The following is a 21,780-nucleotide window of genomic DNA, read 5'->3' as shown; positions in this document are numbered from 1 at the left end:
AATGTGTAGAACAGCTTGATATTTCCTTAACCTTCCCTTCAGTAATCTTGAAGCAACTTTTCACCTGTTTTTTGATATGCTGATCTCACCTGCTAGGAATAAGATTAACTGGCCAGTTTTAGATGGTTTATTACAGCTGGTAAAAAATGCTGGATGAACTTCATCAGCTTGGCTGACAAAATATTCTAAAATATTTCTAAAATATTCGATAGGTTATACCAGCTTTCTCCTGAGTACTGCATGTTCTCCCGAACTCATCCAGGCCCAGATTCGTTACCCAGGGAGATGGCTGTCCAAAGAGCTAAAGGGGGTCATGTTTTCTCTATCCCTTCAGATAGATCTTGAGAAACAAGATGATGTGGGTAGAAGGATGCTCTCCTCTGCTACAGTGGGAATCTGAATGGTGAACTAATGGGCAGTAATATTGAGAAGTAGTATTATTTGGGAAAGTCACTTCTGGCAGTCACTGCCAGAAGACTGAAGTAAACTGGCCATAACGCTTATTATTGAAGGTCAGTTGCTAAGTACATGTTGATGCTTTTGGTACTGTGTTAGAGCAGTGGCATCCATATGTATGACTCAAGATAGATTAATTTGTATTTAATCTGGAAACAGGAACTAGAATCGAAGATCTCCCATTTGATGGTAAAGGGCTGAACAGAAGAGGGTTAGAGAAAGTGAAAGAAAGCAAACCTGCTGTAGGATCTTTAAGGATTTCTTAATCCTCTAGGAGAGCATTTTAGATGCCAGTGCTCCTTTCCCAAAACAAACATGTCTATTTTTTCTACTTCCATTGGGGAAGCATCAATAACACTCTATTCAGCCTCAGCCCAGGGGGGCTGCTGTAGCCTTGCAGGAGGTTCACTGAGGATGGGCTCGTCTCGTCTGGAGCAGCCCCTGTCTGTGGCAGGCCTGGGTGCCCTGTAAGGCAGGGGCCTCTCCAGTGGATCTGGGAGCTAGGAACTGGCCATAGCTCTAGCGAGCAGACTGGGAGCCAGCAGCATTCCTAGCCTGAGTGCAGAGCTAGGAGCCGATGGTCCGTATCCTGCATAGTTGGTTACTGGTTAAACATAAGGTCAACCTAATGTTTAACCGGTTAACTGATTAACCATTATTTTACATCCCTATTAGAGATTAGACTTCTATAGCCCTGGCTATGAAAACACTGTATGCCAAATATAGACAGCATGATTATGAGTTTGACACTGTCTAGGGATAGGTTCTTATCTCTGGTATGGTGGACTTCAACTTCAGTGTGTCTTCAGAAGTGTTGTATGCAATTCCTTAGCTCTCTGTTTGCAAGCAAGATAAATAATAATTATTATAATATGGGTGGTCACTCTGGAGGGAATGAGGTCTTGTGGGGAGGTCAGGACATAGACCTATTTGCAGTAGGACGCAGCTCTAACTGTCAGAGATTTTGCATCAGATCAGACTATCAGTCCCTCATCATAATTTAGTTAAGAAAAGTTTGTATTTAGCCTTGATACAGATTCTTGAAATTGTGATGAATGTCTCCCATTTATTTAGAGTACCCACATCTACATGGGATCTCAATCTTGTAGTCACTCAGCTCATGAATCTTCCTTTCTGACTCCTCAGGGAATGTTATCTGTCTTCTCTTTCTTTCTCTCTTAAGATGGACTTTATTTTAACTGTTAATAAGAACATAAGAACGGCCATCCTGGGTTCATCTAACCCAGTATCCTGTCCTCCAACAGTGGCCAGTGCCAGGTGCTTCAGAGGGAATGAGCACAATAGGTAATGGTCAATTGAGTCCACCCTGTCACCCATTCCCAGCTTCTGACAAACAGAGCCTAGGCACAGCATTCCTACCCATCCTGACAAGAGTAGTAAGAGACAGGCTTTCATAATTGACACCACTCTCCCAAGGTTTTTGCAATGATGTTATAGTGATGTTAGTCCCAGCAGATCAAAGACGATGTGGATGAAAGCAGCAAACTTTTGAGCTGCACAGAACCTTCCTTCTGGACTGTTTCAGTTCTGAAAAGGACCTATGTGTTATCTTGAAACCTTGATTCTTTCACCCACAGAAGCAAGTCCAATAAAAGATAATACCTTATCCATCGTATGTCTCTAACACCCATCAATGCCTTTTTATGGTATTTCACAAAGAGAGGGCCTTCTTCCATACCCACATTTTGTCCTTAAGATGGGTACAGAATTTCATCTTAACCAGTCTATAAATGTATTTTTTCTTAGATCTCAGTCTCCTTCTCATAAGGAGATAGAAGACATGTGCCTGGGTTTCTATGATAACATTAGTTGTCTATTGGACTAGATCTCAGGAATATAGGAAATCACCTAAACTGTATTTTTTATGGAAAAAAAGAGTGTGGGTCAGGCTGTTGCATACTAATGCCTTTCTAAATGGTCTTAGACTCTGTATTGAAAAATGTCATAAACATAAATCTGTTCCTCTTCTAGAGTGCACTTGAGTGAAGTCCATGTCTAGACATTAAACATATACCCAGATTAAAAACCTGTTGAGCTGTTATTTGAAACTCTATTCACACTTTCACAAAACATTATTTCTTAGGAAAAATTTAAAAAACAGCAAATAGTCTAGTAGCACCTTAAAGACTAACAAAACATGGAGAGGGTATCACGAGAGTTAATTGGTACGACCCACTTTTTCAGATCACTGGAGTGTTGAAAGTCCAGATACAAGAGTAACTAAGGGAAGGAAAGGTTGGGGGGGGGGGGGGGGGCGGGAGAGAGGAAAAAAGAGTAAGTAGATAAGCTTAGAGCAGTGGTCACCAACCAGTAGGTCGGGATCTACTGGTAGATCTTGGAGCCTTTGACAGGTGATCCTGACAGGTGTGGCAAGGAGACTATCAAGTGTTGGCACTTTCTCTGCCCCTCTCAGCACTGCCATGCTGCTCCTGCCCTCTGCATCGGAGCTGCGCCCCACCCCTAGGAGTTTCTTGCTTGCTGTGCAGGGCACAAGAAGAGGACAGGGTGATGAAATTAGGGTGTCCCTCCCACCGCTCTGTACCCCATCTCCACATAGTTGGGGGAGAGGGGAGGGCAGGGATGGAGAGAGTTTGCTGGCTGCTTTTGGGAGCAGGGATAAGCCTGCCTTAGTCCCCTGCATCACCACCCAGAAGCCATCTGTTGTAAGCGGTGCCCAGCTGGAGCCCACATCCAAACGCCAGCCCCAGTTCTGAACCTCTCCTGCACCCCAAATCTCTACCCTAGCCAATAGTCCCCCTGCCTCCCAGAGCCTGAACCCCCCTGCTGCTCAACTACCTCAGCTCAGAATCCCTCCCACACTCCAGATCGTTTAGCTCAATGTCAGAGTCTGTATTCCCCTATCCCGTACCCCAGCCTTCTGCCCCCAGTCTGATAAAAGTGAGTGGGGATGGGGGAGAGTGAAAGGATGGAGTGAGAAGGGGTGGGAAGGAGGCAGGGCAAGCATGTTTTGGTTTGGGGTAGATCCTGGATTGCACTTAAATTAAAAAAGTGATCTCATGCTTACAAAGGTTGGAGACCACTGGCTTAGAGGATAGTCAAGTTAGTCTGTAACAGGAAAGACTTAAAAAACAACAAATAGTATAGTAGCACCTTAAAGTCTAAATAGTTACAAGAGGCTGATAACCATTAGTTTGCACTTGGAAAGGAAGATGACCAACACCAGATTCTACACAAGCATCAAGAATCATTAGCACTTTCATTGTTTGCTTGGTTGATGATGTGCAAGCCATAGGATATCACTATTATGTTTCATACAATTTGAATGAGAATTAAACTTGTGAATGAAGTTACGTTCCAACCCTTCTCTGTGTATTTGGCTTGTGGTTCTTGATGTTTGTGTAGAATCTGGTGTTGGTCATCTTCCTTTCCAAGTGCAAACTAATGGTTCTTATCAGAGTCTTCTAACTATTTAGTCTTTAAGGTGCTACTAGACTATTTGCTGTTTTTTCTGTTACAGACTAACTCGGCTACCCCTCTGAATTATTTCTTAGAACTGGTATCTATATCACATGCACAGGATGAAGCAGGATTACAGTCTCTGTTTATCTAGGTCTCCTTTTGTGGTATCTAGAGGGAGGAGTACTGTTTGCCAGACTCCGAAGAATGCAGATTCTTGGGAATGCAGAAGAAATAAAGGATATTGGAGTGTAATCATTTGTTTTTGAGATGGACTCTAAACGTTGACACTGCCTGCCTACCTTATGCTCTTCTTTAGACTCCTAATTTTGACTTTGAACCTGAAAATGGTGTGGAAAGTATTTGAGACAGGCATTATACCAGGTTACCTTTGATAGCCGTGCTGTCTGAACATTTGGAGCTGCAAGGGAAGGAAAAGCAGGAAGTATGAGGGTACCCCAATGTTTTCTGCTATCCGAATGTTCCACAGGTCCAAGTGGCACTGGCCTTTAATCCCAAGATCTGAATGAGAAGAATGCCTTTTATAAGTGAATAACATTAAAGTTATTCAGCTTCATCTTCTGTCCAGTCCATACTGGGATACTTCATTTGAAATTCCAGTTATAGGTGAATAACTCTAACATTCTGTTTACTGTCCCATTTATATACCAATGTGCAAAAATAAATTAAATACCAAAAATAATAGTTGGGGGTAGGGGGAATAGGAAACAAGTGACACAAGTGTAGTCTTATTTATCCTTGGGGAGAAAATACCAAACTTACAGCAGAGATCACATGATCTGTTGTATCATTTCCCCAAATTTGTATGTTTTCTGTCTGAGCCTCTGTAGTGCTGAGCAAGTTCATTTTCTCTTGATTTCAATAAGAGTTCAGGGCTCGCAGCATCTGACTGGATCATAAACCCTTGGCTTACAAACTTCAAAATAAAGCCTTGTTGTTTGATCTTTAAGTAATTTGGTGTTATGGTATATATATGAGACAAATTGCTATTATGATCTGTTTTCTTTTTAATTTCAGCTTTAACTGATAGACAGGAAAGTGCACTGATTGAAATAATGCTGTGTACAATTCGACAAGCAGCAGAATGCCATCCACCTGTGGGAAGAGGAACAGGGAAAAGGGTATGGCCTATAAGTTTTATTGTTGTAAGAGAAATTCTGTAAAATTCTAACCTGTTAATTATTTTTTTCTGTTATTTTAGTATTCAGGACTCCTGTAATTTTTACTTTATGACTATTCTGGATAACGCGTGTAAAATAGTTTAGTCCAAAACTTGTTTAAAAAACAAGTCCGTTTTTAATTATGAAATCTTCATTACATCAATAATGTAGGTGCTAACAGCAAAGGAGAAAAAAACACAGTTGGATGACAGAACAAGAATTACAGAACTTTTTGCAGTGGCACTTCCTCAATTATTAGCAAAAGTAAGTTTAATTGCATTTGATGATAATGGCTGTGTTGTCAAAATGTTGGGCACATAGTGCATGTCTCCCAATGTCCTCTATATCACTAGAAACTACAGTATATTACATAACTTGTTTAGCTTTTGGTTTGAATGTGTGTTACTAATAAATAGGCTAGATGTTATATAGCATAGAACTTTATTGTAATAACATAAAAAGAAACCCAAAACAAAAATGTAGGCCTTAATTATTTGTGTTAATTTGACAGTATTCTGTAGATGCAGAAAAAGTGACCAACTTGTTGCAGCTGCCACAGTATTTTGACTTGGAAATCTATACAACAGGACGATTAGAAAAGGTAAGTGACATAAAATGAAAAATAGTGATAGAGATGCAGCCGTGTTAGTCTGGTCTAGCTGAAACAAAGGACAGGACTATGCAGCACTTTAAAGACTAACAAGATGGTTTATTAGGTGATGAGCTTTCATGGGCCAGGCCCACTTCCTCAATAATTTGTGGAAGAAAATTGGCACAACCATATATACCAAAGTGATGCAATTAAAAAAAAAAAAAGTGAACACACATAAAATTGACAACTCAGATTTAAGAACAGAGGAGGTATGGGGGGCGGGGGGAGGTATCTTTGTAATGGGTAAGATAATTAGCATCTTTAAGACCCATACGTAAAGTGTCAAATTTAAGCATGAATGACAGTTCTGAGGCTTCTCTTTGAAGTCTGGAATTAAAATCTCTTTGAAGCAATATGCATGTTTTAAGGTCATTGAGAGAATGGTCAGTCTGGTTAAAATGGCAAGCAACATTTTTCTCTCTCTGAGAGAGCCTGATGTCTGTTTTATGTGCATTGATTCCTTGGTGAAGTGTCTGAGAAGTTTGTCCAATATACATAGCAGACGGATACTTTAGGCACATGATGGCATAAATTATATTTCTGGATGAGCAGGAATATGTGTTCTTTATCTTGTAACTGGCATGGTTAGGTCCAATAATGGTGTCAGCAGAGTAAATAAGACAAAGCATCTTGTCAGTCTTTAAAATGCTGCATAGTCCTGTAAAATGAAAAAGAATTGGGAATAAAACTGAACTGAGACCTTGTCTTTACTGAGATTTCAGGAAGCTTCAGAGGTGAAATCTGTTTGTCTAAATACTATTTGCTCTGGTGCATCTACGTGAATGAATACAAGGCTTGAGCTTCATGGTCTCCACTGGCTATTTGTCTTTGAGAGTGTCAGAGCTTAAGTTTGTGCTTTTGAAAGGTTTATTTTCCAAGGTCAGTAGAGGAGAGTTTTTCCAGACAGGTGAATGGCATATGAGAACATCCTAGTTCTGGGCTGCTATTACGTTTAAGAACAGGTACACCATTTGGGAAATGAAACTTGTGCTAATTTTAGTCTTTGATTTTATACATACTAAAATATAAAACTTCCATTTAAAATGTGTCAGTTGACCTACATGGTTGTAAACTTTTTATTGTTAGTAAAATTGTTTATAGTAGTACAATTTGAGAGTTGATGCATTGATATTTCCTCCCTACAATATAGAGAAAATATACTTGATACATGTTTATACACACTAGGTATGCTTTAAAGGATTTTCCATTTTGCTTTTGATGACTAGGTATTACTACAATATTGCAGGTGTCTCACACATTTAATTACAACACAACTGAATAGTTTTTCTTGCAACCATTATGTACAAATTCAGGTACAGTAAAGCCTGTGTTATCCGGCACACTCGGGGATTAGGGCGTTCTGGTTATCTAAAAATTCCAATTATCTGAGGGTCCCATCAACCTAGGAGAAACCAATGGACAATAATAGTAAAACTTACTTTATTAAACGGAAACAGTACTGTAATTATTATAAGGCACAGTAACATAAATTAAAACTAAAAATTTAGTCATTCTCTGGATCCAAATCACTGGTACATGTAGATATATAAGGTTTAGCTGCACAAGGTACAGAAGCTCTCTGCAGCAACTTCCTGATATCAGCCTGCTTACAGGCTGCTGTATCTTGTGCATAAAGTTCTTCTGAAAATTATACAGCTGCATTACTACTTGAGATGAAAAAGAAGGATGGTGCTCAGCAAATTTGATCAATGTTGAAAGACCTGGACTTGCATCAGACCCGGAAGTTTTATCTTCAGGCTCTTCTTCCTCAGAATCATTTTCAGATGGCAAAGACTTTTCTGGGTTGAAAACTTTTTCTATGATTTCAGTAGGCTGTTGGTCACTTCTGCATTGTTGTCCATGTTAACCCAGTCTTCAACTTCACCATCTTTGAGATTCTTGAGTGGGTTTTTAGGCTCAGCTTGCTTCAGTACTTCAATGATATCTATAATTTCAGTCTTCCTTCTTCTGATGTTGAAGCCTTCAAAATTTTCTTCACCAGACGACCCGTCTGCGAATATAGAATTCAGCCATAATCTTCTCCAAGATCTCCTTAAAGTTTGACTCTTAACTGTATTCCATACACAAGCAACATTGAAGATGGCATTTTTGATTGTGTACTGGGGTTGAAATTCCTTGATGCTGCCTTGATACTGGATCAACTGTTGCAGGAAGTCTTTCTTGTAGATTCAGAACCTTAAGTTAATAACTCCTTGATCCATTTGTTGTATGAGAGATGATATATTGGGAGGAAGGAAGACAGTGAAAATATTTCCTGAAACCAAATCCATTTCAGAAGAATGCGTTCTGCAGTTGTCTAGAAATAGGATGACTTTACTGTCTTCTGGCTTGTTAAATTTTCTTAGATTCTTTTTTTCTTCAGGCACAAAGGTGTGATGGAACCAACTTGAGAAAATACCACAATCCACCCATGCATTATATTGTGCTCTGCATTCAACATGCAAATGAATAACTCCTTTAAGGGCTCCAGGTTTAACATATTTTCCAATAACTAAAAGTTTGGTTCTATAATAATTCCCAGAGGCATTAGCACAAATAAGAACAGTCAGATGATGCTTATTCTGCTTGAATCCTGAAGCAGAAGACTCATTTTCACCAGCCAGAGTTGAAGTTGGCAAACAACACCAAAAAAGGCCAGTTTCATCTGCATTATATATTTGATCTGCACTTAGTTCATGTTCAGAGACCAATTTCTGAAAGGATTCAAAATAACTTTCGGCAGCTTCATGATATGCTGATGCTGTTTCTCCAGACATATCCAATCTTCTGATGCCATGTCGAAGCTTAAAATACCACAGCCACCGTTTAGAAAATGCACAAGGCTTGGTCAACTCCATTTTTTTTATAAAAGTCCTTTGCTTTTTTCAATCACCATTGGCCTTGAAATTGGATGCCTTTCAGATCTTTTCAATGTGAACCATTCATTCAACACTGTATCAAGTGTATGGCGTTTTTCAAGTCCGTTCTTAGTCTCCAATTGCTCAACAGATCTTAAAAGTTTGTCCTTTGGGGCCTTAATGTCATAAATTGTTGAAGAACCAACATTGTATTCATCCATCAATACTTTTCTATTTACACCTTTTTCTAACACCTTATAATGTCCAGTTTTTTACTTAGTCAATACAACTCTTTCTCTTCCGTCCAGACTTGTTGATGGTTTTCTTGATGCCATTTATCTTGAATGTCCAAATCACTTAAGCACTATCTGGTGAGACGCTACAGTACAAAACTATTGGATCTCGGCCTCCGTCTGAGGAGACGCTGTGGAAGCTTCCAGAAACATCAAGCACAGTGGTGCGCAACCTTTTTGGAGCTGCAACCCTTGCGCCACAGGAGTTGTCAGCTGCCTGGCCCAGCCTTGTGCCAGCTGGATTAAAGCAGCATGCCACGAGGCTGCGCCCAGCCTTGCGCTGGCAGGATCAAAGCGCCATGCCGCACGGCCGCGCCCAGCCCCTGGACACAATGGGAACCATGTAGGACAGGCTGACAGCACGTAAGTCGCAAGCACTCTCCCCCCATGGTGGTTAGCCACCAGGGATTAATCACACAGTGTGCAGTAAGTAAGTAATGTGTGCCCTTGGGGGACTGAAGCTGCTGGGGGGCGGGGGGGGGGGGAAATCTACTTAGCTGTGGCAGTAAGCATGTGCGTCACAACTAGGCAAGGCTTGCTTCAGTGCCCCGAATAGAATGCTGGGGTCCGACTGCCACTTCCCTACTTCTCAAAGCCCGAAATAGGACCCAGGTATCAAAGTACCGCGTGGCCACGCCCAGCCAGATCAAAGCGCTGCACCAAGCTGCTAGGAAATTTTCCGGTTTCTAAAGTTTTCCAGATAGCACAGGCTTTACTGTATTTGAGACTGGGAAATAAATGTGCAAGCATTCCCATTAATTCAACTAGTAACTAAATTTTTTTTCTTTTGTGTATTGTATTGTATTGTATTTAAAGATGTAAATTTTGGTATGTGTTTTAAATTTGTAGTCTTCTCTAATTCCCCCCCTTTCTCCCTGCCATTTATTTATTGTCTTGCTTTTCTCATTTTCTCCAGAGATTTGGCCATTTTTCTAGAATAGTGTTCTTTCATTCTATATGAAGTAGTCATGAATGTAACAAAACAATCTAAAAAGTCTTGGCTTTCCTGATTAGAATATAATTTGAACTTTGTTTTTACTTTTGTAGCATTTGGATGCCTTATTGCGACAAATTCGGGATATTGTAGAGAAGCACACGGATACGGATGTTTTAGAGGCATGTTCTAAAACATACCATGCACTCTGTAATGAAGAATTCACAATCTTTAACAGAGTTGACATTGCAAGAAGTCAGTTAATAGATGAGCTGGCAGACAAGTTTAACCGACTTCTGGAAGATTTTCTGCAAGAGGTATATCATATTTTGTTGGCTCAGTGACTGCAAAGCACACTAAATCTACTCTAAGTTACAAAATTTTAATATAGTAGTCTTAGTAATATATCATTTAATATATATAAACATACCGTTTCTATGTAATTTAATATATAATATCATAATATACCATTTCAAGTCTATTTTTTATTATATTAAGAAGATGGTGGTGGTTCAGTTTACGATCTTCGCATTTGGGTAAAAATCTATTAGTGGTTTTAAAACAACTTCATAGTTTGTCTCGTTATGTTTTTAAATTCAGATGGACCTTGTAGTTTTTAAATATTCTAGTTGCAAAATTTGTATGTGATTATTAGTTTCATATAGGTTTTTGCAAATAACACTTTTATTTGACGTCCATACTTTCTATTATGTGCTAGTTTTGTTGTCTTTTACCTGTTTGATTTTTTTAGTGATTTCAAAGACATTTGTTGCAGCATTAGGAAATATTTTTTTGTTTAAGCAATATTATCCCTCTGTAGTTCAAATATTAGTTGGAGGTAAACAGCAAGGATGAAGATGAATTGTATAGAACATACAAAGGATTATTCTGTGAACAGTATCAGGAAAGACATAATGGCGGTGTCTACATTGGCGCGATCTTGCGCAAAAGCAGCCTCTTTTGCGCCAAAACTTGCTGCCTGTCTACACTGGCTGTGAGTGCTTGCGCAAGAACAGTGACATTCTAATGTATGAAATCAGTGCTTCTTGCACAAGAACCATGATGCTCCCGCTCAGGAATAAGCCCTCTTGCGCAGCTGTTCTTGCACAAGAGGCCAGTGTAGACAGGCAACATGAATTTCTTGTGCAAGAAAGCCCTATGGTTGACCATAGACAATGACCATCAGAGCTTTCTTGCGCAAGAGAGCATCTACACTGGCAAGGATGCTCTTGTGCAAAAGCACATCTTTTGCGCAAAAGAACATGCCAGTGTAGACGCTCTCTTCTGGAAGAGTTTTTGCATAAGAACTCTCCTGCGAAAGAGTTCTTGCTCAAGATCATGCCAATGTAGACATAGCCAATGACATTAAGACAAACCAGGTACTGATATGGTATCTTAAGAAAAATGGTGGAAGTTCCTTTGCGTGTGACATTTTAAATGAAAAAGGACAAAGAATAAAATGCTCAATATTGACTTGAGGGACTTTGCCTTACGAGCCTAAGACTCCACTGAAAAATCGATAAAACTTAGATTCCTCTTTCATGTAGACATTTTTCCTCAAATAGTAGAAAAGTTAGATTCTCAAGTTTGTATATTGACCATCTGTGAGATTTGTGAAGAGTTTCAAGACTTTAAGCTCTTATGTCTGTTACCAAGATTGATACGGTGTTTTAGAATGCAGCATTGAATCTTTACATTGCGTATTACTTTTTCTAGATATATAGCAATTGTTTCAGGTTTATATAAGGTAACCAGAGTAAAAATCTAATTGGCATTTCATTGTGAATGGTACTTTTAATCAAAACCTTGAAATGTGGACTTCTGAAAGGGGGCAAGGAGATGAAGAAAGATCTAAATTAGGGTGAATCAGTCAAGATCCACTATACCAGTTTTCAGGAACATAGCAACTAAGAACAATGAGCTCTGTGGGGAAGGGGACCTCAGTCTAGATGTCTTTTTAATGTTTACCACAATCCAAATTAATACTATTCCTTTCTTAAAGATTTTGCTGATGAATAATTTAAATGCACTTTGTTTTTCACATTATTATTATTATTATTATTATTATTATTACTTGTTCATGTAATTCTTCTGTGGCAGCTAAGTATTGGCCATTCTGTAAATCCCAGTGTGTGTAAATGTCCTTTATTCTTGATACATTTCAGTGGAAAGTGAAAGGAACCCCAACTAAAATCTGTACTTTTAAATGCAGTATTATCCATCTTCTGTATCTAAACAAAAAAGAAAACACAAAAGGTGATTTTTCTAAAACTTGAAAACTTTACGAACAAGTTTTATGACATTCATATTCCAGTAACAGTGAATTAAGTGAATGTAAGAAGGTATTGTCCTGACCTACTCCACAGTGAACGAGAGGATTACTGCTATAATTAAAACCAAATTTTCTTGACATTTTATATATATAATGCAACTGTTAGTCTTGCAAAGACCTAGCATAGGCCTCTGCATCAAATGAATTCCGCTACAATACTACATTTATTTGATTTGTATGAAATAACTTTATTCCTATGTGCCCCCTCCCCCAGTGTCATGACTCGTAGTTGGAAATACTCGTTGATGCTAAACATAAATTGATTTCTCAGTGATTATGTGGAGGATGAGATTTTCTGCAACTTGGCTCTGCTTCCCAGGCTTCTGTCTGATTCTCATTCTTAGTGTGGTACAAAGAAAGGAAAACCCTTATTTGCTCATCTCCCTTACTTCCGAGCTACTGTACTATACTACAGCACTGTACTACAACTTCCCTTACTCTCCAGCAATGATTCTAGTTCTTCCTGCTTGTTGGCTGCAAGTTGGATTTCATCTCAGAATCCTAAACACCAATGCCTGCCTTATTAAAATTATGCATAGAACAGGCAGTTGAAAACCAGTTAACACCTCCTTTGAGAGGAAAGATAGAAAGCAGGAAGTGGCTCCTGTCATGACAGGGAGAAAAATCAGTGTCATGCACAATGGCAAGCTGAGGAAGAAATGCTGGAATTCCAATAGTACCTGTGTTGCAAAAGTGTGGAATCCATTGCACTTAGATTGAGATCAATGATCTACCTGTAGGGGGTGTAAGTGAGTAGTCAAGTCAACTACTTGCATTCTTCCCCCTGCTCCCCGATCATGGTGGGGGGAGAAAAGCAGGAGCTGGCTCCCCCCCGCACTCCCCCCCCCAAGCACTGTCTCTGCAGTCCACACACACACACACACACACACACACACACCCCCGCAGGTCCAGGCTCACTGTGGGCGGAGAGGCTCCTTTGGCAGTTGCCCCCGTCTGTGGCAGCCTGCGATAGCTGCGGGCAGAGGCCACTCAGGCAGCAGTCCCTGGCTGCGTTGGCGGGTTTGGTGGTGTTTAGTCTGGAACCAAATTCTGCTGCAGCTCTGCAATTTAAAAGGCAGTAGGAGCTGGGCAGCCTGCCTCTCCACCCCGCCCCCTACTGTGTTTTAAACTGCCGAGCTGCAGCACGATTTGGTCCCGCAACTGGCACAAGCCGCGACTGAGCTAGGCTGCCTATTGACTAATGGAATAGTTAATCGAATTTTTATTGACTACTCAATTAGTAAATTAACCTCATTTTAACATCCCTATTACCTGTTAGATTGCTTCAGATGTTTTTTGACCCAGGTAGTCCATCCTGTGGGAAAATCTGTGATCCAGACTACTTTTGAGGTTTGTGGTCCTTCCTCCACCTGCAAATACAAAGTTATAAAAGTATAGGAAAGATTATAGTTTGGACTGCAGCTCTACCCTGGAAATCTGCTCAGCAGAGAAAAAGCCTTGCAGCCTAAGCTTTGCAAGCCAAGTTGCCTGGCACAAACCAGCTGCAGGTTTTTATGGCTCCACAGACATACTCAAAGAAGGCAAAGCTCTTTGGCTCTTTATAGAATAACCAACTTTCCAACCTTTCCAAGTAATTGAAGGAAGAATTGGACTTTAGTGGGGAAGGTATAGGTTGCACTGCTATAAACCGGAGCTCTCTGCTCTGGCAAAATTCTGGACCATATCTGTTCCAGGATCAGAGAATCCTAGTGAGCTGTGTGCAGGTAGGGGGGACCAGGAGCCCAATACTATGCGGAGGGAGGCGGGGTTACAAGTGGTCCGCCCAGCTGAGCTGTGGGAGGGTGACATGAGGCTTAGGTTGTCTGTGGGGGTTGGTGGGTGGCTCTGCTGGGTTGCAGAAGGGGGAGGGGCAGGAGCCAGAGCACAGCTCATGGGCTGCAGGGGGTAGGGGAGGTGAGGAGAGGGTTCTGCTGGGCTGTGGGAGCAGGGGGAGGGGAAGGATATCCAATGTGTGTGTGGGGGGAGAGGAGGATAGCTGGGCTGCCCGTAGGAGGAAGGGGCTCAGTTGAGTAGCAGTGGGGGCCAGAAATGACCTCCCTGCTCTGGGAAAAATCCATCATCTGGGACCAGTCAGGTGCCAAGGGTGCTGGACGACGGAGATCCAACCTGTAGTTTGCTTTATTATTATTATTCCTATTCCTGGAATTTTATCCTATTTGGTATATCTTGGCCTTCAAAATTTTAGTCATAGAGTTTTTTCCTTTTGTAGCATGCTTGGCTCTGTAAGATGTTCCCTAACCTAGCTACGAGTACAGTGCAAATTGCAGACCAAAATGTGCTAGGAATTCACAGAAATTATTAAACTTCTCCAGACCTCTGTCATCCTCTTTGTGATGCTGCTCTTCACGTTATTCTGTTCATGTTGTATTGTTAGTGGTTGGTGGAAAGATTTTGTTGGGTTGTGCTTAAGAAACAGAAGATATATGTAGATTCCCCTTTTGGTGTGTGTTTTCTCTAATGATAGCATGCTATATAAGGAAGACCTAGGATGTTACCATTAAGGAATCTTCATTATATGTAAGTTTAGCTTTGTTAGCATGGAGGGAAATCAGCATGAAGTCCATCTTCAAGCGGCTAAGGACACTTCCTGCATGTTGCTTCATAACAGATTTAGGTATGCTGTTCTGTGTCTTCTTTCAGAAGCAAAGAGTTATACTCTCACTTCTCCAAGCAAGCAGAAATGAGAAATTGCTCTCTCAACCAGTCAGTCATAGGAAACTGAATCTGGACTAGCTAGCACGCTCTGACTGGCTTTTGAGAATTGTCAATAAAACTTGTGCGATTGCTTTTGACTCCCCTTCTCTACCAATGTATTCTTATAGTACTAGGGATCCCTACAGAAATAGAAATGAGCATTTGAGGAGGGATGTAAGTAGATAGTACAGTAGTCAACTACCTAATAAGCATATGCTCATCAGGTGGTTGAATGACTATTTGACTAGGCGCTTTCCCCTACCTCCCCTTGCTGCCTCTATCAGAGGCAGAAATGGGGAGGGTAGCAGGAGCTAGTGCTGGGGTGATCTGGCTTAGAAGCTGGCCCCTCCCCTCACCGTCAGACTGTCTCCACCGGAGGGAGCAGCGGAGGTGCAGGCGGGGACTGGGTGTGAGCTGGGACAGCTGATTCCTGGCTCGCATCCAGTCCCCTGCTGCGGCTCTACCTAGTAGTAAGAACCAGGCAACTGATCCTATATTTAAAAGGCAGGGCCACAGTGGGAGTAACTGCCAGGGCCAGGAGCTAACCCCACTCTGCAGTTTCCACCCTTACTGACTAATCGAGGAGTTGATGGGAATTCCATCGACTACTTGATTAGCTGATTAAACGAAATTTGTTATCCCATATTTGAGGTGGTGGTTATTGGTGTTTTTAAAACCTTTCATCTAATGATCTCAAATTACTTTACAGGGCATGAATTTTTGTAAATCTAAAATATTATTGCAAATCTGTTTTGCAAAATAAAAAAAAGTTGGCATTCTAAAATTATTGCAAGATCAGTAAATAAAATCAGTAAGTTCTCCTTCGAGTGGTCCCTGTGGGTGCTCCACTCTGGGTGCTGGTGCGTCCTCGCGCCGGCGACCGGAGACTTTTTCTAGCTGTTTCTGCCGCGGCGCACAGGCGCCGTAGTGCCCTCTAGTGTCGTTGGGACTGAAGGGGCGCCTGTGCGCGCGCGGCTCCTCAGTTCCTTCTCTACCATCCTCGGCAGCAGACGGAGCCCTCTCTTTGCCCTATTTCTGTGGGAAGAAAACAGTTAAATTCTTCGTTTTACCCCCTAGCTACCTCATCAACCAAGTTTTCGACCCCCCGTCCCCACTAGTTCTTTAAAAAAAAAATTTTTTTTCTCTCATTGCGGCTTGTTCCCCGAGCCTTCATGCCTGGCTCGCCGGGTTTCAAACGTTGCGAGACATGTCGGGATGCCATGCCGGCGTCCGACGGACATTCCGCCTGTATTAAGTGTCTTGGGGAGGCACACCAGACGCAAAAGTGCCTGCATTGCTCTAAATTGACAGCGAGGGCACGCCGCGACAGAGCCAAAAGACTGACGACTCTCCTATATGAGAAGTCGCTCTGTCCCTCCTCAGAGGACTCGCCTTCCTTCCCTAGACCGCTTCAGCCAACTAAGGGTATGGAAAAAGACCAACACCCTACCCACTCTTATTCTGCGGGGTCGAAAACCGGACTCTCTCCGGCTCCAACTATATCCTCGGCACCCTCAGTCACTGATGACACGCCAGGAACCTCTGGTGCGCCGCGATCTAAGACGCAGGCACCGCACGAGAGCTCATTCTGAGCCAAAACAAAAATCAGCGGCACTGACCGCTACGGCACCTAAGCCATCCTCGGCACCGACGGCACCGTCTAGAGAGCGCTTGGCACCGAAGCAACACCAAACGGCACCGGGCTCGGCACCGAAAAAGGCCCGTACCGATAATCCACCTCCTAGCACTTCGGTGCCGGGATGCACGTCAGCACTCACATCTTCTCCAATAACGACGCCGTTACCACCGAGACCACACCGCTCGGCACCGTCCCAAAGCTGGAGCCGGTACCAATCCCCGGTGCGGAGCCACACCTCTTCGGCACCGCCATCACCAGGTTTCTCTATCCACTCAGTGAGATCGTACTGCTCTTCGGCCGCTTCTCGTTCAGCTAGTGACATCGGCACCGAACCCAGAAGCAGGTTCTCGTGGCAACATTCTAGCCCAGCTCACAGACCTCCATCTTGGCAAATGCCTGCGGTTCAATATGCATACCCTCCCCCTCCGCATCCATGGTATCCACACCAGTATGCCTACCCACTCCCGCCATATCCCACCCAATGGCAACCGTGGGACTCACATCCAAAGAGGACTCACCATCGACTCTCTTCTACTACTTCCAGGCCACCTCCTGCCTCACCTCCTGCCACCACATCGGCAACAGAGCCAAATTCTCCAGCTCCTTCAGGCGGTCATGACTCCCTCTCTGAGGGCGAGACCAGATCTCCGCTACACAACTCCTCCTCCTCCCCAGACGAAGCGGTCATCACCAAGGCCCCACCGTCGGGAGATGATATAAAAAAGTTTCAAGAGTTGTTTAAAAGAGTTGCTGTAGCCCAGGGAAAAGATCTTCAAGAGGTGCAGGTCAAACAATATCGACTCCTTCGCACGCTTCAACCCCCAACTGCGTCCAAAATTGCCATCCCTATGGATGAGGCCATTATGGACTCGGCTGACAATATTTGGCAGACCCCAGCATCCGTCACTCCAACAAATAAGAGAGCAGACCGCAAATACTTCATCGCTCCAAAGGATATGGACTTTCTTTTCACCCACCCACCCCCTAACGCCCTAGTAGTGGATTCTATACGTCACAAGGGTAAACAATCTAACCTAAGAACAACCCCACAGGACAGAGACCACAAAAAGGTTGACATTATGGGCCGAAAGGTTTATTCTTTGTCTACATTGCTCCTTAGGGTGTCCAATTACACTGCTATGCTTGCAGACTATGATCATGCCAATTACTCAAAGCTCCAGGACCTCCTTCTACACCTCCCAGAGCATCAACGGCCAACCCTGCTTAGTATTATGCAGGAAGGCCTCACCATTTCCCGCACAGCTTTGCAGTCCGCTATGGACGTGGCAGATGCCGCGGCTCGAATCACGGCCTCGGCGATAGTGCTCCGCCGAATGTCATGACTACAAGCCTCCGGCGTACCTAGGGACCTCCAACAAAAGGTTGAAGATCTACCCTTCAATCGGACCAACCTATTCGCAGCTAAGCCCGATGAGGTGTTGCATTCTATGAAGGACTCCCGTACAACCCCGAGGACCCTAGGAATGTATACTCCTCCATTTAGGAGAACCAGATACCAGCCTTACCAACGACCAAGAGAACCGTTCCGCCAACAACCCAAATATGATTTCCGCAAACAGAGATTCCAACGTCGTAGAGCACAACAACAACAACAACAACATGCCACACCCCATCCCCCATCCGGCAAGCAGCAGGTTTGAAGGCCTGGTTGAGAGCCAGGAAGCCAATCTGCCGACCCTCCCAACTGCTAGCCTTCAGTTCCACCACTCCCTCTGAGCGTTTTTCCACCAATGGTCCCTCATTACCTCGGACAAGTGGGTTTTGAACTTAGTCCAATCTGGCTACGTCATCCCCTTTATCTCTACCCCGCCCAACCACCCTCCTAATCCATCCCTTTTCAGGGACCCCTCTCACGAAGCCGTACTCCTGCAAGAGGTTTCACACCTCATTCAACTGGGCACAGTAGAACACGTACCAATACAATTCCGAGGCCGGGGATTCTACTCAACGTACTTCCTAACCCAGAAGAAGACAGGAGGTTGGCGCCCCATCTTAGACCTCAGGCGCCTCAACAAATACATTGCATATCACCGTTTCAAGATGGTTACCCTCTCAACTATCATTCCTGCACTCGACCAACACGATTGGCTTTCGGCTCTCGACCTTCAGGACGCATATTTCCATATTAAAATTCATCCTGCTCACAGACGCTTCCTCCGATTTACAGTGGGTACCCAACACTACCAATACAGGGTGCTCCCGTTTGGTCTCTCCACAGCCCCCAGGGTATTTTCCAAAACCCTATCGGTAGTAATGGCCTTTCTGCGACGCCAAGGCATCATAATATTCCCATACCTGGACGATTGCCTCATAAAAGCTGCATCTTTCGACAAAACGAAGGCCATGACAGATACCACAGTAGCCCTTTTACTCCGTCTTGGGTTTCACGTAAATTATGCAAAATCCACTCTACGCCCAACACAGAGACTGGAGTTCATAGGCACCCTCCTCGATACAATCACAGCAAGGGCCACTCTTCCTGAACACAGGTTTGCGATAATCTGCGACCTTGTCCCAGCAACACAAGCGGTACCTACGGTCACGGTCCGCCACTGCCTCAAAATCCTCGGACACATGGCCTCTACGACTTACGTTGTCAGTTTGGCCAGACTCCACATGAGACCTCTTCAGTCCTGGCTCGCTACGGTGTACAGGCCCTTCAGGGACCAAATCTCCAAATACGTCGCTATCCCACCACGCATTATCAATTCCCTGCTCTGGTGGACAATTCCTCAAAATATGCTACACGGCGTTCCCTTTCAACGTCCAACTTCCACTCTCACGCTTATAACAGACGCCTCACTCATGGGATAGGGAGCCCATTTGGGAAGTATCACAGCCCAAAGCAAATGGTCTTTTCTGGAGTAAACACTCCACATCAACCTCCTCGAACTACGGGCAGTCAGATATGCATGACAATACCACCTGCATGTACTACATCAACCGGCAGGGTGGCGCCTGTTCCCCTTCCCTATGCTCAGAAGCCACCAAATTCTGGACCTGGTGCCTCTCACATGGGGTCACCCCTTCCGCTGTGTATCTTCCTGGAATACTCAACGTCACAGCAGATGACCTAAGTCGCATGTTCATGGACCAGCACGAGTGGGAGATCGACAGATACGCCCTCACTCCGATCTTTCGTCAGTGGGGCCAACCGGAAGTGGACCTCTTCGCCACGAAGAGCAATCGAAAGTGCCACCTCTGCTGCTCCAGGGGAGAAGTTCCCTCGGAGATGCCTTTTCCATCACATGGGACGCCTCCCTCCTGTACACTTTTCCCTCTCTCCCACTCCTACACAGAGTCATGGACAAGATCAGATCGAACCAGGCACGGGTTATTCTAGTGGCACCTGCGTGGCCCAGACGAACATGATGATGGTAACGGACCCGTATCCCTTCCCTCCACATCACGACCTCCTCTCACAAAACCACGGTCTAACCCTTCACCCGGACATCCCCAAGCTGAAGCTCCATGCTTGGCTCCTTCATGGCTCCAAGATGCTGAAACTGCCTGTTCAGAATAAGTGAGACACATACTAATTAATAGTAGGAGACGTTCCACCAGGAAAACCTACCGATACAAGTGGACGCGTTTCTCCCAATGGTACGCTCAAACCCATGCAAGCCCACCACATCTTGCTCCGGTACATACCTTATTGGACTACTTACTCTCTCTGAAACACTCCGGCCTAGCACTCAGTGCTATCAAGGTCCCTGCTGCAGCCATAGCGGCCTTTCACCGTTCTCAACAAGGCACTTCCTTTCTCGCTGACCCACTGATCAAACGTTTCTTCAAAGGCCTGCAGAACACCTTCCCTCCGGTCTGGCCACCAGTCCCCATTTGGGACCTGAACCATGTCCTTAAGAGCCTCACAAAATCCCCGTTTGAACCAATAGCGACCTGCTCTTTGTCTCACTTGTCCATGAAAGTGGCTTTTCTCGTCGCCATTACCTCCAGTAGGAGGGTGAGTGAGCTTGCAGCCTTAATGGCTGACCCTCCATACACCGTATTTTTACAGGACAGGGTGATACTCCTACCCCACCCTAAGTTCCTACCTAAAGTACCCTCCCCCTTCCATGTGAATGAACCCATACACTTACCTGCCTTCTTTCCAAAACCACACACGGAGCCGATACAGACCGTGAGGCACACTCTCGACGTCCGACGAGCATTGGCATTTTACATACATCGCACGAGACCCTGGCGAGCCTCGCCTAGACTTTTCATCTCCTATGCTGAAAGATCTAAGGGACAAGCAGTCTCATCTCAGAGAATCTCTAAATGGATTACATCCTGCATTAAAACCTCTTATACCCTATATAACAAAGACTTACCTGGACCTATCACAGCTCATTCCACTAGAGCGGTAGCTTCCATGATGGCTTTTCTTCGTAATGTTCCATTGCAGGACATTTGCAACGCTGCTACCTGGTCATCTGACCACTCGTTTGCGCAACACTATGCTCTCTCCACCTCGATAGCATCTTCTATGGCGGTTGGACAAGCAGTGCTATCCACAGTTACTACCACACGTCTCCAAACCCACCTCCGCGAGCCGACAACTGCTGTGTAGTCACCTAGAATGGAGCACCTACGGGGACCACTCGAAGGAGAAAAAAGAGTTACTAACCTTGTGCAGTAACGGTTGTTCTTCGAGTTGTGTCCCCGTGGGTGCTCCACTACCCTCCCTCCTTCCCCTGCTTGCAGCCTGATACTCTGGCGGGTAGAGAAGGAACTGAGGAACCGCGCGCGTGCAGGTGCCCCTTCAGTCCCAACGACACTAGAGGGCGCTACGGCGCCTGCCCGCTGCGGCAGAAACAGCTAGAAAAAGTCTCCAGTCGCTGGCGCGAGGACGCACCAGCACCCAGAGTGGAGCACCCACGGGGACACATCTCGAAGAACAACCGTTACTGCACAAGGTGAGTAACTTTTTCTTATTTTTAAAAAGATGAAATGGAAGTAAAGTTAAATGACCTGACCAAGGCTATACAGGAAGTTTTAGCATTAGATCCCAAATCCCCGAGTTTGTAGCATTAGCTGGAAGATCTTTCATCTTTATGGTCTCTATAACCAGCTTCCCCTCAAAAAATAGCCTAGTTAACTGCAAGCACAAAAAATAAATACTGGACACTTAGGCATCTCTAAAAATAACCCAATTCTGCCATGTGACTCCGGTGAATTGAAACCCCAATACTATAAGAATTTATTAAAACTACAGAGAACCAGCTGTGAAAATTAAAGTGGGTTTGAGATAATTTGAT

The 21,780-nt window shown here is 43.8% G+C and overlaps 1 protein-coding gene across 5 annotated transcripts in view; it reads left to right on the top strand.

Moving 5' to 3' along the window:
* STAG2 (STAG2 cohesin complex component) overlaps window positions 1-21,780 on the top strand; it is a 223,882-nt gene that overhangs the window by 153,930 nt on the left and 48,172 nt on the right. For all 5 annotated transcript variants that reach the window (XM_075940974.1, XM_075940976.1, XM_006115390.4 and 2 more), the window contains 4 exons: window positions 4,933-5,036; window positions 5,247-5,339; window positions 5,587-5,676; window positions 9,926-10,129. In XM_075940974.1, the coding sequence (XP_075797089.1) occupies window positions 4,933-5,036; window positions 5,247-5,339; window positions 5,587-5,676; window positions 9,926-10,129 (491 nt within the window). The remainder of the gene's footprint in view (window positions 1-4,932; window positions 5,037-5,246; window positions 5,340-5,586; window positions 5,677-9,925; window positions 10,130-21,780) is intronic.

The sequence above is a fragment of the Pelodiscus sinensis genome, chromosome 13, assembly GCF_049634645.1.
Source record: "Pelodiscus sinensis isolate JC-2024 chromosome 13, ASM4963464v1, whole genome shotgun sequence".
In the NCBI taxonomy this organism is placed as follows: domain Eukaryota; kingdom Metazoa; phylum Chordata; order Testudines; family Trionychidae; genus Pelodiscus; species Pelodiscus sinensis.
Note: the sequence above shows the minus strand (reverse complement) of the source record. Positions and strands in the feature narration are given on the sequence as shown.